Source organism: Poecile atricapillus, chromosome 3 (genome assembly GCF_030490865.1).
Source record: "Poecile atricapillus isolate bPoeAtr1 chromosome 3, bPoeAtr1.hap1, whole genome shotgun sequence".
Lineage (NCBI taxonomy): Eukaryota > Metazoa > Chordata > Aves > Passeriformes > Paridae > Poecile > Poecile atricapillus.
Window position 1 is genome coordinate 78054625 of NC_081251.1, and position 25819 is coordinate 78080443.

The window sequence follows — 25819 nt, forward strand, 5'->3', positions numbered from 1 at the left end:
AAGACACTACATTCAATGTATTGTCAGCTGCAAAGACCAAACAACTGAAACCCATCTCTTCCATTTCAGTATAAAGTGATCTTTTGCTGCAATAAGTACCACAATTCTGACAGAGTTGTGGTTTTTTTCTGATAACATCCTTTAAATTTTGGTGCAGGAAAGAAGTTTATAGTTTATAACATTCACCTTTACTAAAGACCATCTCTTAAAAGACAATAATAGTCAAATAAAAGGTAATAATTACCAAAAATGAACATTTAAAGTAGTCACAAGGCTAGAAAAGTTAGAAAATATGAACCTTATATCTTAGACAAAGCATCCAAAACTACATTACCAAAAAGTTTAATTCTGTGAGGCTGCAAAAACAACTCTAGTTATTTAAGGCTCCATTAACTTCCTTTAAAAACCCTTATGCAGTCAAAACTTTTGAGGTATTCAGCAGTTTCAAAAATACATTCAAAGTCCATTTCCAATATCCTCATATTATGTCCTGTTTATTTTGATTTTATTTTTTTTAAATTTATTTCAACCTATATATTAAGCTGAACTTTCTAAGTGCGGGTGGTTTGGGAGTGCTTTTAGTTACTCTAACAAGATACCTGGAAGTTTTGCTTAAGCACTTGACTCTTAAGGAAATGTTCACACATTTTTAATGCAAATTTTCTAAAATATAAGCTGAAACCAATTAGAGAATAAATAAAAATTCAACTAATAGTCTCATTTTTACAGTAATATCTACACTAGTAACAGTACAAATACTGTTTTTACTGTTTTTTTGCAGCAACAAATAAAAACTTTCAAATCAAATAGCTTTATAAATTTACTCATCCTAAAAGGATAACATCTAAGTGAGATCAACAATTCTTATTCTTTTTGCAAATGTGACAATCAGCATTAAGAGACCTGCAATGTTTTAAAGACCACATATGGTATCTGTCTCAGAATGGGCATGTTGGCTAAGAGATGCCTTTGGCCAGAATTCACAGTGCCGCTTTACTAAGGAGACCAAGTAATCCTTACCACCAATTTTACCTAGCATAAAAATGCCTACAAGTCAGATAACAGTTTATATTAAGAAACAATACTCTGCCTTGAAAGAATTAGTGACCGCATTGTACAATATGAAACTACCATCTTTCACTTACTGCTTAATTCCTACATTGGTTTCATTAATGCACAGTCATTCTTAATTAAGAATATAAAATGACCCAAAGAAAACCAATAATTAAGCTAAAAGCCAGCTAAAGAATGCAGCACACTAATGTGACTTGTTTTCATATATTTCAAGGTTGAGTCCATTCCTTTATCCCAACTCTCCTCAAGCATAATGTACCACCACAGTACTTCATTTATGTAGATGAGCTAAACCACCAAAAAAACTATAGTGACATTTTTATAAATAATGTCTTGCAGAAAAACATCCAGTCTTGAAGACAAGAAAAATTACCATATCCACAGTAGATTTTTCTCACAATTCAACTGTTGGGCCTGACTTTCCACAGTATTTTTTCTGACTTGTTGATTTAGACATTAGAAAATATAATGAACAAAGATGTTATCACAAAAATATCATTTCAATTACAAACAAGAACAGAGAACTATCTTGGGCTTCACACAAATTCAGTCAAATAACAGATTCATTTCTGTGGAAGGAGAACTGGGCTCCTAATCATAATATACACTGTTTTTCAAAAACCAACTAAGCAACCAAAATGTTCATAAGATCCCAATTCCTACATTTTCAGTTAGGAACAATACAGCAAGGAGGTACTGCTGTTATCCATTTACACTTGTAACCTACCTCCAGCTGGTGATCACTCCTTACCAACGCCATACGGGCCCTTTGCAATGAACCATGCATTAGCTTGTGCAGTCTTAAAATTAGTTTCCTCAACCCCATTTGCTTCAGTGCTTTATCAACAAACGGCCTGTAAATAGAGGTCAAACAGTGTTGGTTGCAGCTTCCCTCAGCACTGCATTCTGGAATAACCCAGGAAGCAGAGTCATCCCCAGATTCAAGCCTATCAAGCCTCCTTGAAAAATGGTCCTGAAAGTCAAAATTTGGCTTATTACTAAAATTGTTCTTGATGGCTTGTCTAAGTTCCTCAACATTCTCCTCAGAGATTTGTTCTTCGCCATCACTCTCCTCTGTGCATGTTCCTGAGGACTCCTTTACTTCTGTTTCCCTATCAATGTCTTCATCATCTGGATCACTGTCCTTGGACAGTCGAGGAGAAGGAATTTCAAACACTGGCCAGCCAATGTCAGAAAGATTTTTGATGCCCAATACAGTTCCCATAATCCTTAGTTTCTGGTTTAAGTCTTTTGTAATATTTAACCATAGACAGAGTGCCTGCACCCTGTCTTGGAAGTCCTTTGCAGCATACTTTTCATAGTCCTTTTGAAGAGCCTGCAGAGATGGATAAAGTGCTTCTATGTACTCCAGCAGCTCCATTATTCGCTTTACCTGCTCAAATGAGACCCGCTGACGATGGAGGTGCTCATGGTAACTCGAGTAACCCAAAGCACTAGTTCCATGTGTTGATTTGCAAACTCCTTCTCCTGAAGTACCATTGAGACTGGCTCCATTTTTTCCAGAGGAGAAGTTTCCATAGTCCACTTTGAAGGTGAGGATTTCATTGATGATATCGGGGATAGCTTGACGGGCTGCATAGAGATAAAGGTCTTGGTCATTAATGCTCCGGCCAGCATGCCAAGCTTGCAGCTCCAGCCAGATCAGTTCATTGGATCGGTTCAACCAGACAGAGGAAGTGTTTTCCTGTCCCCTTTGTTCCCTGTCCTTTTTCTTCGAGACTGAGGTAAGTTTTAACAAAAGCCGCAGGGTTTCAAAGAATTTTAACCGGTCTGCCGGGCAATCAGTCCTAGAAGTCTGGCGTGTGGTTCTGGGTATTGGCATGGGCACAGAGACTGGAAGCTTAGCGTGGCTACAGCCAAGGCTGAGGTAAGGCTTATTGAGATCAACATCTGGAATTGTTTTTTTTGGCAGAGATCCACCAACTGAGTCTAACATAAATGAGCACTGCACATTTTTTTTGTGATCTCGCTCTGTTGTCCTTAGGGCATCCCTGATCTTTTTCCCTTGCTTGTAGCTGTGTTCCTCCACATTCTCAATGGTTTTCCCATTGTCTTTATGCAAAGACTGAGATGGCACACTCATCTTTTCTGTAAGCAAAGAAAAGAATGTGACTGCAGCAACAAGGAAAAGCATTTTTTAATTCAGTTACAAATCACCTTTGTTAGGTTGAGCATAAAAATGTTAAATATCAATAAACCAAATAGGCATGGATAGAAATAAAATTTAGTCTTATTATTAGAGGTGACCACTACTATACCCAAAACTGAAGGATTTTTTTCTTTTTCTCTTGCTTTACCTCTTTTGTAGAAAGGACCTCACAGAATTCTCATCTTGAGTATGCCACACCTACTGAGAACTGAGTGTGACCAAAAGTAAAAGAATGGTTTCCAAGCTCATTTTACACACGTTTGTCACACAACTTCCTAAGCAAAAACTCAAAATGCAACAAAGCATTATTACAGCATCCAAGTCAAACAGTTAAAGAGACTCCATTGTACATGCAATTTCATAAAAGCTGGAGCATATATAGATTTTGAAATTTAGTTTGAATGCACCAATCCTGCCTCTTGGGAAGGCTGATCTTGCTTCTGTGAACCTTTCTGTAATCTGAATACACTGCCTTAGCACCTTGAGCCTACTTTTCCCACTGCTGCAACACACAAACACTTGTTTTCTTCCTTACTACGGACAACAGCCCTTCCCCACCTAAAGGTTCATCTCCTCCTCCTTGCTTCCCATTCTTTCCTCAGGAGCAGCAAACCTTGACACTTTTCCTCAAAACTATGAAAAGCAGTTCAGTCTAGGCTTTGAGGACCAGAACAGGAGGAACTACTTGGCATGAAAAGAGCAGTTCTCTCTCTCAGAAGTGGTGGTAGGCAGACGGGAATCACCTGTACGTAGACTACTGAAGTCCAGTAGTTCCAACTTATCCACAGCTGAAACACAACATGCTCCATGGTCACAGGGCCTCTGCTCACTCAAGAGCAGAAAGGACTTCAGAATGATGACTGAATACTTTGTCTACTTTCCCTGGCCAGAGAGCTAGACCAGGCAAAATGCAGGAAGGGGCATTTTGCATTGGCAGGCAAGCAGACTGAAAATGGAGCTTGACAGAGATGAAACATACACCCCCTCCACACAGATTTTAAGCAGATTAGAAATTAATCAACTTCTAACAGCCCTTTGATGTTGAAGGTTTTGGTGGCCCTGCAAAATAAATTAAAATCCTATTACATGTAAAGATCACTTTCTTAACTTACATTCTAGATAGAAGAACTTCTAGATCCCTTCAGTTTGTATTTTTGGCATGCTATTCTCCCTTATCATCAATCTTCAGATTTCCCACACCACCAAAACACATTGAAGGAAAGGTAAGTTAAAAATTATTCATTATTAGACATCCAAAAAGCCATAATACTTGAATGTTCATCATTCCCAGGCACAACAATCTAAAAATTGTTTCAAAATCCTCTCATCAAATAGACACCAATGATTCAAATACACCTGACAGTCCTGCAATAAATTAATATCAATGCTATAACTGTATTGCACAATTGTAATGTAGAATTCAATTAATCTGTAAAAAAAGTTCAGCTGTACTGACAAATTTTGAGTTATGATTACTTTTAATGCTACAAAGGGCAAGGGGTTTCACAACTAAGCTACTATCAGTTAGTGAGAGGGAGCATGTGGTGGAGTCTGAGATGTTAAACAGGTCATTAAAAGAAAATATGACAAAGTGCATGTGAAGAACATGATGGGGGTGGAAAGCAGGGTGAACAGTGGCTCCCTTTCCAGTATGAAGCTGCAAAAATTTTATACTAAAGAGCAGACAGAGGCACTGCTTTTACATAGCACATGGACAAGCTAACACTTCAGTAAGTAAGCAAGCATTCATGGAGTTCGGGAGACACAGATCTTACACAGATCTTACAAGCACGTCTGAAGTGCATTTAGCTTAGAAAAATGTGAGCCACGTAGGTTTTGGGCTTCAGGAGAAACAATTCAGAAACCAAACATTATTGCATCGATTTATTTTTGGATACTAAATACAAGTTGTAAGGAACTTGGTGTGACAGAAATTAAACAACCAAGTATCAGAAGCTCAAGTAAACCAAGCCCCTAATTCCCAAAATTCTTTCAGTTGTCTAAAAAAGATAACTTAAATCTTATTTGTAAACATCTGAAGTTATTTAAAATTTACTGTTTTAAGTGATTAATTATATCCAACCAACCCCTAAATGAACTCTCTTACTGAAGTATAACCATCCAAGCTCAGTAAGAGTATATGCATACGCATTCAAGGTCAACAAACTACCCCACAAGATTTTGGGGTGGAGTTTTTTTCCTCTTCATAATACAAAATATCTGTTCTGAGATGGTACACATAGGCAAAGTTTAAAAAAAAATTATGAACTTTCCAGAAAAAAATACTTTACACAACAATATCCAATTAATCATAAAAAATTGCAAAGATATTTTAAGATACTCATGAAAACAACAAACAGGATATTATCATGCCAGGAGTAAGAACCATTCTCCTCACAATAAAAAATTCAAAACTCAAAATCTATATGCAGGGATAAACAACAGCTCCTTGTTTCTTATAAAGGTATCAATCTTCCACATGTGTTTAGAAGCAAAGGCTAACAATGAAATATAATACATTATATTTCTTTAGTATCACAATGTCTGTTTAGAAACTAACACTTCCATAAAGCCCATAATGAAACAATAACAACAAAAAAAAAAAAAATCACTAAAAGCAAGAAAAGTTTACATAATCACTATATACAGGGTTAAAATAGAGTTAATGTTGCAACAGAAGAATTTTACTGGCTTTTAAATGTGCCTTTTAGCAAAGTTAAAGAGGCTTAATAATTCCAATGCCTACAGTTAACTGGCAAGAGTAACAAGATTTCTCTGTAATTTCATATGAGAAAGAGGTATTTTGGTGAATGTTCTCTTCAGTGACATTATTTGGAGGTTGCATGAAGTGAAAGGGAAACAGAAGTTTTGGAAAATGTTTGTATTGGCCCTTCATTTATTATGAACTTGCATTCGACAGTTCTACACAACCAAAGAGTTGACTATATTCCCTCATTTACCTCAAACAATTTACCCTTTTCTTCTCTACATTTTACCTCAAAAATGTTATCCCTGTTATGCACACTAATTTTTCCTTGTTTCATGCACAGCAATTTGAAAAATTGCTTCCAAAACAGTAATTGGCAGTAGTCAAGCTGCCATAACTCTGTCAAATAATTGCCTGACATAGTTTGTTTTTTGTTTAAAAATATATAAAACAAACAACAAAAAAAATCCCACAAAAACCTAGTCGTAGTCTGTATGAACATACTGAACATACAATCTTAAACGGCTTTTTTGCACCCGTGCAATTTCAACAACAACAAAACAATCACTTTAAGCTAAAAAGTTTTATTATTTGGTATGATTACTTAGCAACATTAGGAAAAAAACATGTATCAAGAATGGGTTTTCCCCCCGTTATCTCTACGCTGAAGCATCAGAAGCAAGCAGGAGTAACTACACTTTAAAGTGCTTCACTAACATTAAAGAATAATCACTGAAAACTGTATTTTGCAATAAACAGCCTGTGAAGTGCTTCAGAACATGAAAACTGAGCAGAAAAGCAACTACACCATTACCACAAATCACAGAATTGCAGAAAAAAGGGATTAAAAAGTACTTCTGAGAGTAATTTTTGCAACTTTCTGCTCAAAAATGGGTTTATTTAGTTTAGTCTGCTCATTATTTTAACCAGTTCTGTTTTAGAAATCTTCAAAGATAGAGATTCCACAATCCAACAACCCATTTGGTAAACTGTTCACTGTTTAAGCACTCTCATCGCAATTTTTTTTTCTAATACCCAAGAGTCTTCCCTTGTTGCAATTCATGACAGCTGTCTCCTGTTCTTTCACTGTACCTCAGTATCCAGCCCCACCTTCTGTACAACCCCTCCACCAGGTAACAAAAGGCTACTGCTATTACTGATCACTTTAGGAAAAAAGCCAACACACCACACCTACCTTTCAAAGTGGAGCGGCCAGCAGGTCTGCTGACATTATTTTTCTGATGCTTTGTTGACATACGCTTCATCTGGCGGGGTGTACTAGGGGGAGAAGCACCATAGAAAGTGTCAGCACTTGCTTCATCTGATAATTCCTCAGGGTCAGATTCAGAGATCTTGCAAGTAGCATCTCCTGATTTGCATTCTCTCCTGCAGAGAATAAGATAAACCATTACATTCAAGATGAAGAAATTTTACGTGCAATATCTGTTTAGAAAGCTAATTCATCCATAAATCCTAACCACAACCAAATCAACCTTCTATATTTTACTGTCACATCTACGTACATTTACCCCAGTTTTTTCATAACCCTAAGGATGTGTTTCCAACCAAATAAATAATAGCCGACATAGAAAGAGGATGGTATAGGCAGTGTCACTAGAAGAACATGATCTAAACATACACATATATGTATCTCTTTCTGAAAAAACTTGTGGCAAGCCTAAACTAAGAGGTGCATGAAATAAAGGTTCAAATGCACAAACATAATGCAAGACATTCAATCTAATCAGTAGCAGGGACAAGAGCAGAACTCTTCCCTTCAACACTCCACCCCCTAAACCCCTCATACCACAAAGACAACTTCTAAAATCACTCTCCCACCCTTCACAAGACTTTTATCTAGCATAGAAGAACTGAAAGTATTTTTCACACATTTTAACATTGAGATTATTAATACCATTAAAATAAATGAATACTATCACTCCCCAGTGCTGCCATACATGGAATTCTTTTACTTTAACACATATCTGAGAGAAGAACACACACCATTCTCAAAGAAAGAAATGGTTTGCTTATTATTTCTTTACCTATTTCTGAAACAGGCATGCAAAAAACTACTCTGCAGAACTCTCAGTAACTCTTCACTCTAGTAAAAGACACTAAGGCAAAGAAACAGTCAATCTAAATCAGTGCACGAGAGCATCAGTATCCAGTAACTGCAACTTCACTCGAATCACAAATTTTATTTTACTTGCTACTATTTTAGGGGCAGACAAGGAATGTAACTCATACTCTAGTGAAATGAGTCTGATTACTGCAGCAAGAAATATGTCAGAATATTGCCAGCTAGTAGAACAGCAGTAAGGCTAACAAAGCAAAAAAAAAAACAAAACACAGATCCTAAACTTTTTCTTGGCCTTTAGCTATAAACAGAAATAAATACCTTAGCATGCAGAACAGTTATGTCTTCTAAAAAGCCACAGAAACATTTAGTGCATGAAATGTTCTTTGCACTTTACTCTTCTCACTCTACTCTTTCAGCTTTGAGAAGGCAGCAGGCAAGTTCACCAACTTCTGCAGCTAAACTTTATCGGTTACCCAACAAAAATGACCCAGGTGGTACCGCAGCACCACCTGGAGTCTTAGGAGCACCCTACAATCTGGTCATAGTGACAACACAAAACCACCAATACTTTTAGCCTGGTTTCCTTGCCTTGGGACATAATGTTGTTACTGTGTCTTAGCAATGTGATTTAGTCAACCCTCACTATCCAAATATAAAAAAAAGTCTTACAACTGCTCCTATAGATCTTGTGAAAATAGGTGGATGAGTAAGAGAAATGCATCTTGTAAGCACCGAGCTTGGAAAGTGGAACTCAAGTTTACATCTTTTTGGACACCAGAAGAGCTCTATTTCTGAGAACACTTGTGAACAGCCCTACTGCAAAAAACAAAGAGCTCTATTTCTGAGAACACTTGCAAACAGCCCTGCTGCAAAAAACACTTTCAGGCAGAGAACACCCCTCTGATCTTGCCAAAGACAAATCAACCACAAGAGACTAAACCACATAAAACAGAAGTCATTAGTTCCAGTGCTTATGGAGCCATTTATTTTTATAGTGATCTCACTGGCCAGGCAAGGCACAGGGCGGGGTGCCGATGCTCTTGCAGAGGCTGGCAGAACAGATCCTGCAAGCACTCACGTTAAGTCTCCAAGGCAGTTTTAAACTAGGACAAGTTACCTCATTAGGAAAGACCAGTGAAAACACCATTTTCCTTCTGTTTATAAGTAAGCAACCTCTCTGAAGAACTTAACAATCAAACCTCTCCACCAAGCCAAATAACGTGATCTTTAAGGAACTTCAAGTTAATTTGGCCACGATTGCTGGAGGCATTTAGAAGATCTGTAGATGTGGCCCTTACAGGACATGGTTTATTGGTGGACTTGAACGTGTTACTTTACAGTCAATCTTAGAGGTCTTTTTCAACCTAAATGATTCTATAATTCCATCTTGTTTGTTTCTTGCTATGTCTGATGAGAAGGCATGAGTGCCAGAAGGATCCAAATTACTCTCCAACCTCATACCTGAATTATATACATACCTATACAGTGGAATCCCATATGACTTATTTAACATTCAACCATTTTTGCTGGATAATTTAGTAATATGTTCTTTGATAAGACGCACAGCAGACACAAAACATGCAGCAGTCTAAATCATAACACAAAACAAACAGTCATGCCCTCATTCGTAACAACAGAACCAGCCCTGTTAGCAACTGGTGAGATGACCTAACCAAAGTTGCCTGGTCTGCTTAGAGAGACAAAGGCACAGGTTGCAAAGCAACCTAAAATCTAAAAATCCAGCATACTCAGTTTAGGGCTTGTGTGCAAAGACTATACCTCAATTCAGAGCTCAAACCAGTGCCAATTAACACAATTATTCAGTTTCACCAGTGCACGCCTTATGGTACAACAATGCACTAAATATACAGGGTCTGAACTAAAGCAGCTACATCAGCTTTGACGTGATAGGATCAATTTTTCTAATCCAGACAACACCAGACATGATCTTCAGCAGCAACACTCTAGTATTAAAATCAGTTACAATTTCTACAGATTACTGACACAGCATTTGCAATGTTTGTGTGTTATTTACTGTCATGAACTAACCATAGACTAATTAAATCTGCCAATCTATAAAACGCAGTGCTGACAAGCCTGAATCAGATTATAGTGTTGGTTATTAGACAGAATTGTTGGTTCCTAAATACTGTTGCAACCTGGGTTGAGAAACATTAACCAACGCTAATTTCTTCTTAGCTACCAAGCTATGCAGGTTTTCTCCCCCACAGCCAGTGAGAACCATCCAAATCTTAATTAGGCCTACACACAAAAAGTGAAAGCTAGAAATGTGACAAATGCAGTTACTATTTGCCAATAGCAGCCTAAACTAAATCAAAGGACAACTAGAAGTGCTTAATTCTCATATTCTATTCACAGGCTCCCAGCCTTAATTTTAAAGAGAAAAATGCTTCTTAGAAATTTACCCTTGGAATATAAGAATGACTGTAGCCAGGATGCATAAATCACAAATACTGGGAAAGTTTTAAGAGCAGTATGGTTAAAACAACACCAAAGCACCAAAACACCATGACAGCTCTGAAATGCACCAAAAAAAAACAGAAACCAAGAATGTTTCCAAAAAGTAACTACTGTATGTTACACCAGGGTGCATTTCCACCAGTCTGAACAGACAAAACACAATTTCTTTAATGTGCACTTCTAGATGACAATGGGATTTTTGTTTGGTTTTTGGTTTTTTTTTAACTAAGTAAAAGTCATGGCAATGTATCTAGAACTTCAGCTCAGTCATGAAAATCAAGATAATTCTAGATTTTCAGAGGCCTGCAAACAAAAATAGGAAGGGGGGTACAGAAATCAAGGTAGGAAATTTGAAGCAGCAGGACAGAGAGCAACAAGTCTGATAACCACCACTATTGATAAAGGCCACAACCTTTGAAAAAACACATTCATTTATCACTAAAAAATAAATTAACAAATTAAAAGACCACTGAGGCTCACATGGGAACATTACAATTAACTAGGCTAAAGTCACACTAAGGAATAAGATTTTTAACCAGCACAAACTTTTGCACTTTCCTCAAGCAATATGCAAATTTACAAAGTTTGTAACAGCCATTAATGGGAGATCATCCTAAAACCTGTGACAGCTATACAGGGGAAACATCTTTTTACTCTTTTCCCTTTCTATCAGCTACCCTCCTCTTAAGCAGGAGTTGAAATACATTAGGCACTTGCATAATTAACTCAGGTTCAGCCATTGCTCATCATCCCACATGCAGCTTAAAAGCTTTTTGGGAATCAGAGTAGTAGAGGTCAATGGACTGGACTACAAGCACACAACAATAAATTTGGGTTAGGCAGCTACCATACAGGAGCCAGGATCATCACCCACCACAATAGTCTGGAAGCTGGACACCGCTGCTGTCAACAGCTTCCTGCAGTTTCAAAGACATCACACCATGCAGGAATCAGCAAGGCTCTTTCTCAACACTTCTTACGGCACCCTGCCATTTTCATACAAAGAACTGCAATATCTGTACAGGGTCCAGCAACAAATTACCAAGTACCAACTCTTGACATACAGTGGCTTTGTTTTGAAAGTAAAGTGTCTGTTTTTCAAATAGATACTCCTTAACTCAGATTCAGCTCAATAATTAATGTAGGAAGACAAAGCTACATTAGTGTGTTCTTAGTAATGCACATTCCCAGCCAGCAAAAGCAGCAGAAAATACAAGCACTGTGCACTGCCAAACATATCCTGTTAAAGTTAAGGCAGTTCTCCTTAAAGGTAGTCACAATCAGTCTATTTCAAACAATATTCTGACAAGAACTGTCATCACCCATCAGCTGCTAGTAATGCAAAAAGCAAACAGAATTTTTAGGTACCCACATTTGCACCTGTTAAAACAGAAAAGCAATAAAGTATTCAGTTGGTACTGCTAAACACCACACTCAACAAAACTCTGGAACCAGAAGCTCCAGTTTCTTTGGGGCACTACTAGGTTTCATTTTTGTTGCAGGAGAGAATGTAATGGTAATCCTGGACCAATAGCACAAGGAAGGACTTCACTAAACAATCAGTAGCACCTTGGTAACAAAGACTGAGGATTAGACAACCTAATCAGCAAAATAAGATGGAAAAACTTCAAGTTCTGCTGCAGTACAGGAGAGCTACCTGGTATAAACACATAATGTTATGTTCCAGTGTTAGGAGAGCATCATGCACTCCTATATTTTAACCACTTTTTAAAAATTATATTCTGAGGGAAGCTGTAAACTTAAAAAGATGGGCATGGTTCTGAAAGGTTGCTGAAACAAAAGCAGAAGCAACTAAACATCCAGCTTTAGATAAGGTATTTTCAAAGATCTGCTACACGTGTGAATACAAAAATGAAGTGTTTGATGCTACTGCATTAATAAACTGCCCTAAGTGCAGCAAAAGGAAGCCTTCAGTAGAAGGCAATGAAAAGATCTTGTCAGGGTTTTTTAATTACATTTTTTTATTACAGCACAGTAGGAATTTGCACACAGTATATACAAATAAAGGTGTATTTTTTTGCTATATGCACCCTGTTTAAATCTGGCACAGCATTTACAGGTAGGAAATTTCAAATTAGGTTTTAAAGAAGATATAGTACCAGCATAATAATTTCAGTTTTAAGAAATATTCTAAATTCAAATTCAGCTGTACATAGCTACATTTTTTTTCTCCCAAAGGAATCAGGGGAAGGCAGGATATGTGATCATTTATCTCTGCAGCCTAGGAATGAACAATCAGTATACTGGTGGAAAAAGCTGATACCTGGAGAGGAGGAAAGGAGAGCAAAGAATTTATGTACAACAGTTAGTAATTTTACCATTTACTCCTGACACAACATGCAAAAAAGCATTTGCATCTTTCATCTAGTATGTCTACATATGCAAATCTTACAGAATCTAAGTTTGTATTAAAACAGCTTACAGAAGAGACACCCATAAGAGCACAAAAAAGGAAGCAATATTCAAAAAAAATTTAATCAAGTATGAAATGTAATGCTATTCACACAACTTTTTACAGTGAAGACCCTCAGAAATCACCAACACTACAGTCACAGTAAGATGGCATGGTAAGAAGGGGAACCTGTTCCAGTGCACCCTTTGCTTCCCAGGTTGCACATCCCTGCCCTTTTTGCCATCCTTTCTGCACAGGAAGCAACCTGTCAGATCAATATCCACAAGCAAAAACCCCACAGCCATGTGACACCCAAGCTCCTCTTGATCAAGATGAAGATCCTGGCACTCTCTTGCAGAGAGACCAGGGTGAAGAAGGCAACCTGCTGAGTATTACGTGAAAATCGTGCCCTCAGTCACTCTCCTCTGGCTGCACATGAAGCAATTTTATATGACTGTCTGTCCCTTCTGCTTTCCAAATACTTTGCCAAAAGTCACCAGCACCCAAGATGCACAGGTATAACTTAAAGTACCAACCCTGGTTTTTCACTGATGCTGCCAAAACAATCCAGCTTAGCTGGAATGCCTTTGTTAGCAGGATTTTTCCAATTTCAGCCACTTTAATTTTGATTAGGCAGCCAAATGCACTTAATGTCATGCTAGCAAATTTTATGTGGCAGACATTCCTAGTTGAGGGAGGGCAAGAGAGGGATGCTAGGAGATGAGAACAGTAATTTTTAGCTGAGTCAGCTGCAAAACTAATGCAGATTTGTACTTGCAGCAACAACAAAAGCAAAATATTTGGGCAGGAAAATGTTGAAGGTAATAACTGGTATTAGCACCAAGAACTGATTCATTACATAACTCCAACTGCTTCTTTTATAAATTAATATATGAAAAAGAGATTGGGAACATAGAAATAATGACTGAAACACTAAGACTTCTTTAGTGAATTGTCAGGATGTAACAGTAATCCTTGAAAAGCCCCACTTTTCATTATTTACACCTTGTTTATCTTTCAAAATTAACCTGTAGCAGGGCTGCACAAATGCAGACGCTCAAGGCTGCTATGAAATCCGTGCCACCCAAGGCAAACTACAACCTTGCTAAGTTAAGAACCGAGTACAATAAATTCCACATCAGCTTTGGGAGCAATATAAAGCAAGTATTCCTGCTGCAATACAAACAGCGGTTTGGAGCAAGACTGCACTCTGACAAAACTACCACCATTTCTCCAGAAACTGCCAAGGAAAAGATAAAAGTCACTACTGGGGAAAAGACTAACGTGCATCTTTGAGCTAAACAGTTGAACTGCAATTGATTCCAAATGACAACTTTTCTTCCTTGGTAACTCTCAATTAAACAGTTTAATTAGAACAGAAGGACACAAAGTGTGAACACACTTCATTTCTGCAGTAGACCTCAAGCAAATCTGACTAGGCATTACAAATGTCATTACAGCGTTAATGTACTTAATAGCAAATTTTAGTTTAACAGAAACATTTTAACAGAATTTTCTCCTTTTCAAGATCTGGAAGCTACCAGAGTCAGTTCTGCAAATTACAACTACTTTGGCACCTTTCCCAAAATTCTCCTATATTCCTTATGTTCCATAAGCTTCCATATGTGCTTACTCTACAACAGAAAGACAAAGTTACAGAAAAACCTAACAAAAGCTATTGAAAGAGTGGTGAGGTACTGAAGCACCTTTTTGCTGACTAAAATAACATGGCAAACGTCAAAAAGAAGAAATTGATCAAACATTGATTCAAGAATAAATTAAGCAGAATGCAAAGTTGTATTCATATCTTTTTATAGCAAGTAGTGAAAAGCACTACTGAGACATATTTAAATTATCTAAGGAAGCAATTTGTCTTCTGCAAGTTATACCAACTAGAAATAAGTATAAAAAATAAATAAAATAGAGCTCTTATAAAAGTTTTGGCAGTTCTTCATGTTCTCATCTCAGAAAAAAAATACTCAGAACTTTCTGTTCTTTTTTACTAGCAAATCCAAAAACAGAGAAAGTTTAACTGATTTTTCCATCTTGGATTATTATAACTTTTAATACAATCTTGAACCATGATGTAACAGCATTTACAGTAGATTCATCTCTGAGCTTGCCCCCAATATATTATTTAATTAAAACTATGCCATATTTTATTTTGAAAGAAAAAAAAAAGGCCTATTTAATTCTACCCTTGTTCTATAATGTGCAACAAAGTGTGAAAGTGTTGATGGGTTTGTTAGGTTTCCAAATCCATGTTTAAGCCTGCCAAGTGAGGCTGCAAATGGATCAAAGGTTAGCACTGTAGAAACAGAAGCTAAGAGAGCTTCACCCAGTCCAGTAAGTACCCAGCTCTCTTCACTTAATAACTGATGTTAAAACATTCATTGATTCCAGACCCATGCTTCTCCTTTTCAACCCTAACTATATCCTAGCTCATATTTGGGAATTTGAACTGATTTTGGTTTTTTTTAAGAATCTCTGAGATATGTTTTCCTCACTAATGTTTAAGCACTACGTACTACAGTATCAATCCAAAGGGTAAGTGCTGCAATTAAGCTCTTGGCACCTGCACAGATCTAATCCCAAGGTCTCAAGCCAGACACCAATATAGTAAAGTAAATTAAGAACTATTTATGAAAAATCTGTACTAACACATCTGCATGAATTTTCTGGAAAATTTAAGCTACACCAAGAAAAGTTACATACTACTGGGAAAAGAGTGTTAGGCTGCTAGGTTCAACTATAAATATATACAAGTGATAAACTGGGAAATTCACCAACCTGTGATTAAAGACAAGAACCGTAACAATCATTCTTCCCCACTCTCCCACACACACTCTATTCTTCTGGAAGAAAGTTCCATTCCTAGACAAGAAAAATCTAACTGGTTATGATCCCAAAGTTTCACTTTGTCACTCAGATGAAGTCAAAGTCTACAAGAACCCTGAAGGTGAAGCATTGAAAGTGAAATAGGTTTTCAATGGAAGCTGGTGTCTAAGCACAGCATGCTGGACTTCTTGTCTCTGACGTTTGGAAAAACCATGCAATGCAATGGGACTTCAGTACTCTGCGCTATTTGGAGCATCCCAAAAGCTCAGTGGTCACACCCATGGACAGTTCTACAGTGAGGCCAAGAAGTAATAGAGGCATGACTAACTGAATGGATGTTCTACAGCCAAAATGGTAAAAACCTTTACAGACACTGCTTGCAGGAAAAGCAACAGCAAGTAAACCAGCAGCACAAGTAAGCCAAGAGCAGAATAAATTGTACATTTACACATTAGAAAGCAACACATGACAGTACAACTGAATATCAGCAGGATACAGAAGGAACAGAACTAATTTCCTGCTTCTACCCTAAGACTGCAGGAGACATTCATCAGCACAATAGTTGCATCCCATCTTGTCTGGCTCCAGAATAAACCTATTGGGTTTCATGACAAATTGATATGACTTTACACACAGAGTTCTTGGACTGGACACAAGTGATCATTTGACAATTCACAAACACTCAAGTTCAGATGTTAAAGACAAACATTCTCATTTGGTTTTTTGTTTGCAGTAAGCCAAGAGTGAGCATGGGACCCTTATCAACTCCTTATATAAATAAGCTTCTAAGTTACTTTTTAAAATTCAAAAATTATTTAGTTGATAAATTACAGACTAAATGTAGCATCAGTGCAGTTAACATCTGAGAGAAGAATAAAACTGAAGGAAAGTAACAGTTCTGCAAACATAAATATTGTAGACAACAGCAAGTCCAACCATGCAACTGAAGAATCGAGCTGAGATTCCTGCGCTGACAGAGGTCAACACACTATTGATTAACAGTTGGTACTAAGAAAAAATGTCTTCTAAATGTATTTTAGATGTAGTTTAAAAGAATGGTCTTATATAATTTAAGAAGTGTGGTTGTCATGGAAACCAAACCTTTATAAGCCTCTAAAAATCCCAATTAGCTCCCTGAAGTAAGAATTACTGCACATCCCCTATGCTTTCCTTTAAATTCAGTTTTCATCACAGCACAATTTGCATTCCACAAAGGTCAATATCACTAGCTTACATAATAGTAAAACCAACCTTGACACAGACAGCATTAATTAACAGACATAAAAACAACCCAAGCAGCCACACAACACAGACTAATCCTTACTGCAACAAATGCCAAAGACATCTCAACTAGCACTTCATGTGTGTTTGTGCGTAGGTGGAGCAATCAGTCATTCATCCCAATCTTGCACATGTAAACAAGAAAATGCAATACATGTAGAATAGAGATTACATCTTACCTCATTTAAATGCATGGGAGAAAAAAAAAAAAAACTATGTCAAAGCTCTATATACTTAAATCATTTTTCCCACTGAAGCTATGCTGTTAATAAAATAAACTCTTTCACTGCTCATATACCATCAGCCATACAGATAGTCTGGCAAGCAGGAAAATATGTTGAGCACAATTCATGACATAACCTCAGGCTTCCCCCAAACCACAGATGCTGCAGACTGACAGCCCAATTCATCAGCATCCTACAGACAACAAATCTGATAGATAGACTACTGACTACAGAAAAGTTCCCCAGCAAAGAGGAAACTTCCACATAATTCACAATTCTGTTCCACTTTACTAACAGCCTTGGTCCTTCCTTCACCCCTTTCACTGCATGTATGCCAGGAGAAAAGAGGGCTACAAGCAATCAAGGCACAAGTCAGGGTAGCCCTATGGCTCTTCATGCCTTTGCAGTGCCGCTAAACAAAGGACAAAGTCCCAACAAAGGACATGCTTAAGGCCTCACTTTTCTCTATCGTGGATTTTGTGCCAGAAAATCCTTGGGAAAGCCTGGGATTGGGAAATTTAAAGCCTATGGGTAATAATCAAGAAGCACCAAATGCATCTGTTTTAATTAGCATTCTAAATCATCCAAGTGGAAACATCTTGTCTTGAAAACTTTCCACTTGTTTTACTGATTGATACTTAAATGTGGATTTTTCACAAAACTCTTCAGTAGTATCTTTTCACTTATCCATAACCACTGCATGCTAACCAAGGTCAAAGTGCAATTCTATCTCAAATCAACATCTGCTCGTAGGTTCCCTAAGCATTTATCAGTTTAGAGCTGCCTCCCCTCTCTCCCCCATCCGAAGTGTGCTTCAAGAAAGAAAGACCTGGGAAAAAGTGTGTGCTTTTGGAGGAGGGATTCACAAGCAAATGCTTTTGACTAAGGACTATGTAATTTTAAAAAAACCTATAAACATATTTTATGTTTGCCTTCAGTTGACAAAACGTGCCATTGCATTTATATTCTAACAAGAGAGACTCCTCACACAAAGACAAGCAGATTTCTCACAGGGGGCAGTCTCAAAACAACAAGTCAATCAGCTTTGTTTATTAAACAAATGTAGGTATATTGCTAATTCACAATGACTGAATACTTCTCCACGAGAACTAAAGTTAACTTAAAGAGAATGCATTATAGCAATGCACTTTAGCACTAGCCAGAATGCTTTATCATAAGAACACATTCATACTCTACAAACAGGATTAAAAGCGATGTGCCATCAAAAGCATTTCAAACACCCAAGTCTGTGCAAAACAAACCGACTTCAACAAGATTCTGACTTCACAGCCCCAAGAATAAACACCTAATGATGACTCCAAAATTTAAATCAAAATAATAATGTTTGAAAAAACTTCAGATACTTCACTTGTATTACATTTAAGTAAAAGCAAGTGCTGCATAAAGGCAGAGAGGCAGGTGTGAAGTTGGGACACAAAGCACACACAGAAGTGAATCACAGTGGATGGAGTACATGCATTACCCTACACAAATTAAGGCTACCTAATTGTTTTGAGACATCCCCTTCCCACCCACCAGCTCACTCTGAAATAGCTAATTCAGTTTTCATTTGCTGGGTAAAGTTGTCACCACATTATCCACACCCACATCCGACTCATATAAACTGTCCTGTAATAAGCAGAATCCAGCAGAGGTCAGAAATGGCCCTGCACAGGAAATGCCTGGGTGTTTTCCATTCAGGCTCTGAAGATTACTCTTCTACGCTAAGACAGCCCAGATCTAGGGTCATGCTGTTGTACAAACTTGATTTTAAATCGTTTTAAACTGCTTAACCTGCAGTATCAGTCTTTGAAGAGTCCTTTGAAAAGGCACTCAGAAGCTTACTAATTCGATTACCCTATAGCATTTGTATTTCATAATATTTATGTTAAATCTTACTGATTTTATATATCTTCTAATTTTGGTATTCTCACGACAGAAAAACAAATTGCTAATGCACGTTAATGAAAACTCAAAGGCCCTGTTCAACCCCATAGCTTTGACCCACATAAGGGCACATCACCGCTTTCCTTTTATTCCATCAGTACAAAACAGCAGCTCACAATATTCAAGAACGAGCTCAGCAACAGGACAGCAGATATTTTGCACAGCACACCTGGAACACAATGCACCGGACTACTGCATTACAGTATTAATTGATCACACAAGCGTTTTAAAAACGTTTCCTGAATGCCTCCTAGTGAGAAGCAAAGGGCATCAACAGGATGTTATTTAAAACTGAGAAACAATTGCCACGGAATTAATAACTTGGACTTATGCAATACTTCTGCAGCCAGCTGGAAACACTAAACCATAAAGTAATTTGCATCCCCATCTCTCAGCAGGGCACAGATGGAGACTTGCAAAAAGCCAATCTGCAGGTCAGCACATTCAGGAGATGACAGCAGTTGCAGAAAGCTTTGAGGCATCACAACACTTCTTTGTGAAAGCTTTTCTTTTTTTTTTTTTTCCAACTCCATCTCCTTACAACTATCGATTGCAATGTTGCCAGAGGCGATACTCCATGACCCCGCTGTTTTACCGGCACGCCAAAGAGAACGCGATTTTATTCACGGCTGCCATAAAAACGAGACACCCTTCCAAGAGGGCAGCGCTTTTATCGCTGCAGTTCACAAGTCAAGGAGCACAGGTCACGATCCGTCAGCCTCCCGCGGGCTCCAGCTGCTGCTCCCCCTCCTCCCTGCAGCCTCCGGCCCGACCCCGAGAGCCGGGCGGGCAGTGCTCCGGCACACTCGCCAGCACTGCTGCGAGGCTGGGGGCAAAAAGAACTACTTGCTTTTAATTGCAAAGCGCCCACAAAACACTGCCTTACCCACCGCAGCCACTAGAGATTTCTTATCGAAGCGCCTTCTCGCTCCGTGGGAGCCCTGCAGAAGCGCTGAAGCGGCAGCCGCAGGTTCTGCAGCGCGGAGGGGCCGGGAGGCAGAGCGTGCACCCCCGGCCCCGGCGCTCGCAGCCCCCGCCCGGCATCGCTCCCTGCACGGAGCTCCCTTGTGAGGCAGCGCTGGGTTACTGACCTCCCCGGCGGCGACGGCGGCGGCTCCTCCATGGCGGTGGCGGAGGAGGCACAGACCAGCGCGGCGACGTCTCTCATGCATGCACCGTGGTCGGCATGGCGGCGGGCCCCGGTGCGCGGCGCGGGGGCGCAGCGAGGAGCAGGAGCAGCAGGAGGAGGGGAGCGGGTCCCTAGCCGGCTGCAGGAGCGCGACCGCGCAGAGCCGCCCGCGCGGCCGCCATCTTGGGAACAGCCTCCGAGGGCAGCGGCGCCGGCAGCATCGCTACGGCGCGCCAGGAGGGACCGGCCGCGCCAGAGGCGCTCGCTCCGCCGCGGCCGGGCGGGGGTCGGCCCCCGGTGAGGGTTTCCCCCTCTCGGCCGCGGGGTCGGGACGGGCCGTGGGACAGCGGCACTCCCCTCCGGCACCGCTGAAATCACATCCCCGCAGCTCCCCGAGAGGGGCCGCGTTTATCCCGAGGCGGTGATGGGGGCGCGGCGGGCGCTGCCGCCCCCTCCCTGCCCCCGTGGCGGAGCTGTCGGGCACTGCCTGTGGCCGCGGTCCCTGCCGCTGCTCCTTCCCACAGCGCCGGCAGACTGAGAGAGAAGGAAAATATAACTGCTGAGGGGAAGATGGTTTTCCCTCAGCAGGTGCCCCTGCTGGCCCGAAGTCCAGCGCCTGCGGAGGCTGGAGCGACCAGGGCCGGATCCAAGGAGGTGGGAGGCGTGAAAGACCCTTGAGGTCCCCTTTGGGGGCGTGCAGGGAAGAATAATCTTCTATTTTTTATACTCTGCTGCTGACAGAGTAACTTGTTTGAGTGTATGAACCTGGACTTTTTAAACGCTCCAGCAGCACTGGTTATCAGCTTTGGACAGAGAACCGGAGCCACATTATCCAGTTGGAAATACAGGCAGGAAAATGTGATTTCCTGAACTATAGGTTGGCTGGAATATCAATATTAACACTCGTCAAAGGCTGAAAAGTTCCTTGGGTCGGTGTTGTTAATTGTAGGGATGGGTGAGAGGGAGCCTCACCTTCTGCGTTACGGGACTGGAAGCACAGCAACAAACCCTGGCATCAGTAAGGTGTATACGAAGCACATGCATTGTTTCTGATGGGTGAAATTTGAGCTTGGGCCAGAATCAGTTCTAGATTCTGCATTTATGCACCAGTTCCCTCATTAACTGCACAAGAAATTTGCACCTTTCTAGTCTCATACCAAAATTCAGTTGTAAAGTCTCTGTTCATGAGATAAAGTTGTCCACCTTTCTGTTGAAGTTCAGGAAACAAATTCAACAGTGCCTTTGAAATAAAAGAATTTTTTTAAAAGCTGAAATGCAGGATATACTTCTATTTTATCATCTTAATACTATCTACTATTTATCATCTTAATGAATGCATTTTTTAAAATGCAGGGCCAGATAAATAACGTTAGGCAGGAAGACACTTAGACTGTTTTCCATAGATCAAGAAAGATACGTGAACCACCATGACCATCATGATCATGACATAGAAACATCAAGACATTCGGCGCTTATGTCAAGAATTATTAGTTAAGATACCTTATGTAATGGAAAAAATGCAGTACTTAGCATGTTAAAAACTTTTGCTCGAGTACTTGAGCCAAAAACCATGAAGCAGTTCCAATGGCAGATATACACAATACATTCCCACTAATCTGTCATGGTTAACAAAACTTAGAAGCCATAGCTAAAGGTCAAAAATTCCAAAGTGCTAACCTTTTAAGTTTGTTATCATCTCCATAAAAAACACACATTATCTAAGGTAAAGCTGCTTACTTCACAGTATACATGTGTTTTTAGTATGATCAGAAATAACAAAGAGTCAGTGTTACAGATTAAATTTTAACATTCTTTTCAGTTAGGGATCATTGTCTCACACCATCTCTGCAGCTGTTTACAGGGAAGAGATGTATTTAGCAATCACAGCAAAAATATTTCAGCTTCTTTTCTTCTTCTATCAAAACAGTCAATGCAGTGGTCTGTTAGAAGCACAGATTTTTCATTAACCAAGGACAAAAAACTGCTACTGCATTTTGCTGTAGATGTGATGGTGTGGAAATGAAGACATCTCAAGGGCCCTTGGCAAAGGGAGAAATGGGGACTGACCACTGCCACTACTTTCTGTAAATATTAAGATAGTTTACTGAATAAACTGAGGTTTGCTGCAGCCTCTCAAACAAGGTGATCCAGAAAGATCTTCTCTGCATGCATTTTCCCCTTTCCCTTTAGGGCAACCCAGCATACTGTGTTGCATCACATTTTTGTGCTATATCACAGAAAATATCCTAGAACTACAGATACTGGCCAAGCAAAGCAAGGCTGTAAATGTGATACAGAGTTGCTTCTTTATCTGCAATTGACCACGGTAAGCAACATCACTGCTGGCATCAAGGAAGAAGATTGTAAGAGGAGAAGTTTATGAATGGCCTTACAGAGAACTTGGGGAAAAATTGAGAGATGCAGGAATATTTGGAGGTGATAGTACAGGAAATATCAGATGACATAAGAGTCTCAGAGTCTATATAGGGATAATATTTAGCAAAGAAAAAATGTCAAGGCAATACAGAGGTCTTAAGAAATTGATATTAAAAAAAAAAAATTGAATTTTTTTTTGGCTTCTTTTAAGGACTATCATTGTATTTCAAAGACTCCCTGACGGCCAGTTTCTGCATCTAAATGTATCAGTATTTCATATGTGCATGGAAATTGATAAATTAAATCGTTCAGTCTGGTTCTACTACTGGGACAGGAGAAGGCACAAGATTAAAATACACATCATAATATGTAGCATCTGTGTGTAAAAAAAAATCAGTTTAAATATTAGGAATGGATTTTATTGTCTGATGTGGCAAAATCATGACTCCAAAATTCCAGGTTAAAAAAAAACAAACCAGGAAACAAGTAACTGTCAAAACAGACAAACTTATTTCAGCTTAACTTCTGTTTTCAGGAGTTTTAGAATTAATATTCTTTTTTTTTTTTTCAGAAAACATATGGCTTTATAATTTAGCAGATGCTGTGATTTCTTAGGAATTACTTTTTATTCTAGCAACATGCCTTTTATTACAGTAGTAGTCCTAGAACTTGCAATAGAAATTTGACATGGCAATAGCATCCTAATAACAAAAACAGGTCTTTCAAATAGCATTTTCAAACTTCTACTGCACCTACCCTTGAAATTTCTATCTATTCCTGGGGCATATATTCTTTATTTCTTCCTCCTCAATTCATCACAGGTATCAGACACGACTTTACATGCAGCTGTGCTTTTGCCATTTGCCATTTCTCCAGTTATTTTCTCTATACAAAAAATCCTAATGAAAAAAAGAAATATTTGGTCCATGTAGGTAAATAAATATAAGAATATATTTGACCATTTTTCTCCTAGTACCTGTCACAAGGCCAAACTTCGAAACTTTTTTTTCATGTTATGAATGTTGCACAGAATAAGGCACAACTTGATTTTGGGGTTTTGTAAGTCAGTAAATGAAATCTAGTAATCAGATTGTTCTTCACTGTATGAACTGCATGCAAAAAAAAAAAAAAAACTAACTAATTATTGACAAAACCAGCTAGTACAATTAGTTTTTTCCGTCAAATAGGGTATTTATTTTAATTCTAATAAAAGCTATTTAAAAGTAAAAGCAAAGTTAATCAGACATTAGAAAACAGCCTGATAGGTATAGTTAGCTATAGTTAGCTATAGTTAGTTATAGTTAGTCTAGATTTAATAAAATGTGCTGAAGACAGAATATTCTTTTTTTCTTGGTCATAGATTACAAATGCTCTTCTGCAATGCAATGAAGAGTAAAACATGAACAATACCTGCATTTAATATCTAAAACACAGCCTGGCACCATTCCTTGTGTAGACATTGCAAATAGCATCTCCAAATAAAATACCAAGATGTGTTCCTACCTGGACATAGGCAGATTCCTCCATCTACAGTTTCATTGCTCTGCCAGAAGATCAGGTTGGGGGTGGCATTGAAATAAACAGAACTCAGTTTTCAGTGTTATCTAATCTGAGCTTCGCTGCAATTGATTCAAAGTGTGAAGCTCAAAGAAATTAAGGAGTCCCATTGTATATACCCCTGTTCAATCACCCGTTACCACTGTGATTCATTCACTTGGGAAGCTGGCATGATAGCTGCCAAAGCTTGTTCAGCAGCGTGGTTCAACACCCGTGCCATAATAGGAGCCAGCTAACATGACGGAGGTGGAATATTTCTGTCTGAGTGCTGTCATCTCACAGGCTGCATGTCAGATTGCACAGGGCTCAATACCACTGATTCACCACTATTAAAGGAGTATTTGTTAGTAAAAGTAGCATGAGGTCAGAGACATTCCTGTGATTATTTTTATATCACTTCAACTGGGCATTATTTTTTAGGTACTTCCTGTCCTAAAAAGTGACTTTATGTAACACTGCCTCTGCATTATTAAAATGGCATGACTCCTATGAGAGAAGTAAAAAATCCAGTTGTGCTTAAAGCTGTAGGCTTTTACTGTGTAAAGCTGGACTTTGGGCTCAGAGTCTGTAAAGCTGGGCATAGATAAACTCAAATCTGGTTTTCAACTGGCTGCTCTTCAAAGATACCAAGGCACTGGACATAGGAATTATCTGAAACTGGAAATGTTGACACGTGTATAATACTCTGGCTACAGCAGTTTATATCTTCCCAAGAACTGATTTTGGACCTGTGAAAATGAGCTGCACTGAATTCAGTGCTACTTGAACTTGACAATCAACAACAGAGTAAGCTTGCTTAAAGCTAGCTTGGCTCCTGCTAAACCATATTTTAATTCTTTCCCCAGCTGTATAATAGACATACTCAGTGAGCAGCCACGGGGCATTTATAAACAAGACCAAATGCTTGTTTGCATTTGTGTTCACTACATTAATTTAATGTTCAAAGAAGCTCCAGTGAAGAACTGGGGCCAGTTCTTTGAAACCGTATTTGTAGGCCCAGAGCATATCCATGTGTCTTCTGTGTGTGCCTGACAGTGCAATTCAATGCATTGTTGCACGCAACTCTTTCAAGATGTTTTTGAGCATCTTGCAAGTTTGACTAGTTGCTTATACCAAAATTTATAAAGTGATGCCTCTTATTTCCATCATCCCAGAAAGCACCAAAAAGAGTTCCAGACTACATCTTTTAAAATATCTGGTTGTGCAGCTGAGATTCTTTCTATGTCTGCCTTGCAGCAGCTGCATTATCCTAGCAGAAAACAGCTGTGAGATTTGTATCAAGCTTCCCTGTCTAGGAAGATGGGAGCTGTTCGTGTCTCATCCTTCCAAGAGCTCTTTTTATACGTGAGAGTAATCACAGAAAAGCAGTATAGCTGGCATTTTCCTTTACCTCAGCAGCTCCTGGCAGTTGTATCAGCTGGATGGAGTTATAAGCAGCCATGAGAAAATTTTGATCTTCGTTAAATGTTAATCCCTGCAAACACTTGTATATACACATCACTTCACTTATATAATAGGCATACTGAAGTCAGTGGGACA

The 25819-nt window shown here is 39.0% G+C and overlaps 1 protein-coding gene across 6 annotated transcripts in view; it reads right to left on the reverse strand.

Annotated features, from left to right (window-relative positions):
* The window catches only part of MAP3K4 (mitogen-activated protein kinase kinase kinase 4), a 69765-nt gene extending 45404 nt beyond the window's left edge, over positions 1–24361 (reverse strand). Inside the window, exons 1-3 of one of the 6 annotated variants that reach the window (XR_009277141.1) lie at positions 20310–21568; positions 7147–7337; positions 1802–3183 (exon numbers count right to left, since the gene is read on the reverse strand). Coding sequence is in view for 5 of the 6 variants with exons in the window: in XM_058834475.1 (XP_058690458.1) it covers positions 1802–3183; positions 7147–7337; positions 20310–20386 (1650 nt within the window). In the remaining variant the exon portion in view is untranslated. Of the gene's footprint in view, positions 1–1801; positions 3184–7146; positions 7338–20309; positions 21569–24226 lie in introns of those variants that run through there. The other 5 variants (XM_058834477.1, XM_058834475.1, XM_058834476.1 and 2 more) reach the window with 5 other exon arrangements.
* Between the last annotated feature and the right edge of the window lie 1458 nt (positions 24362–25819).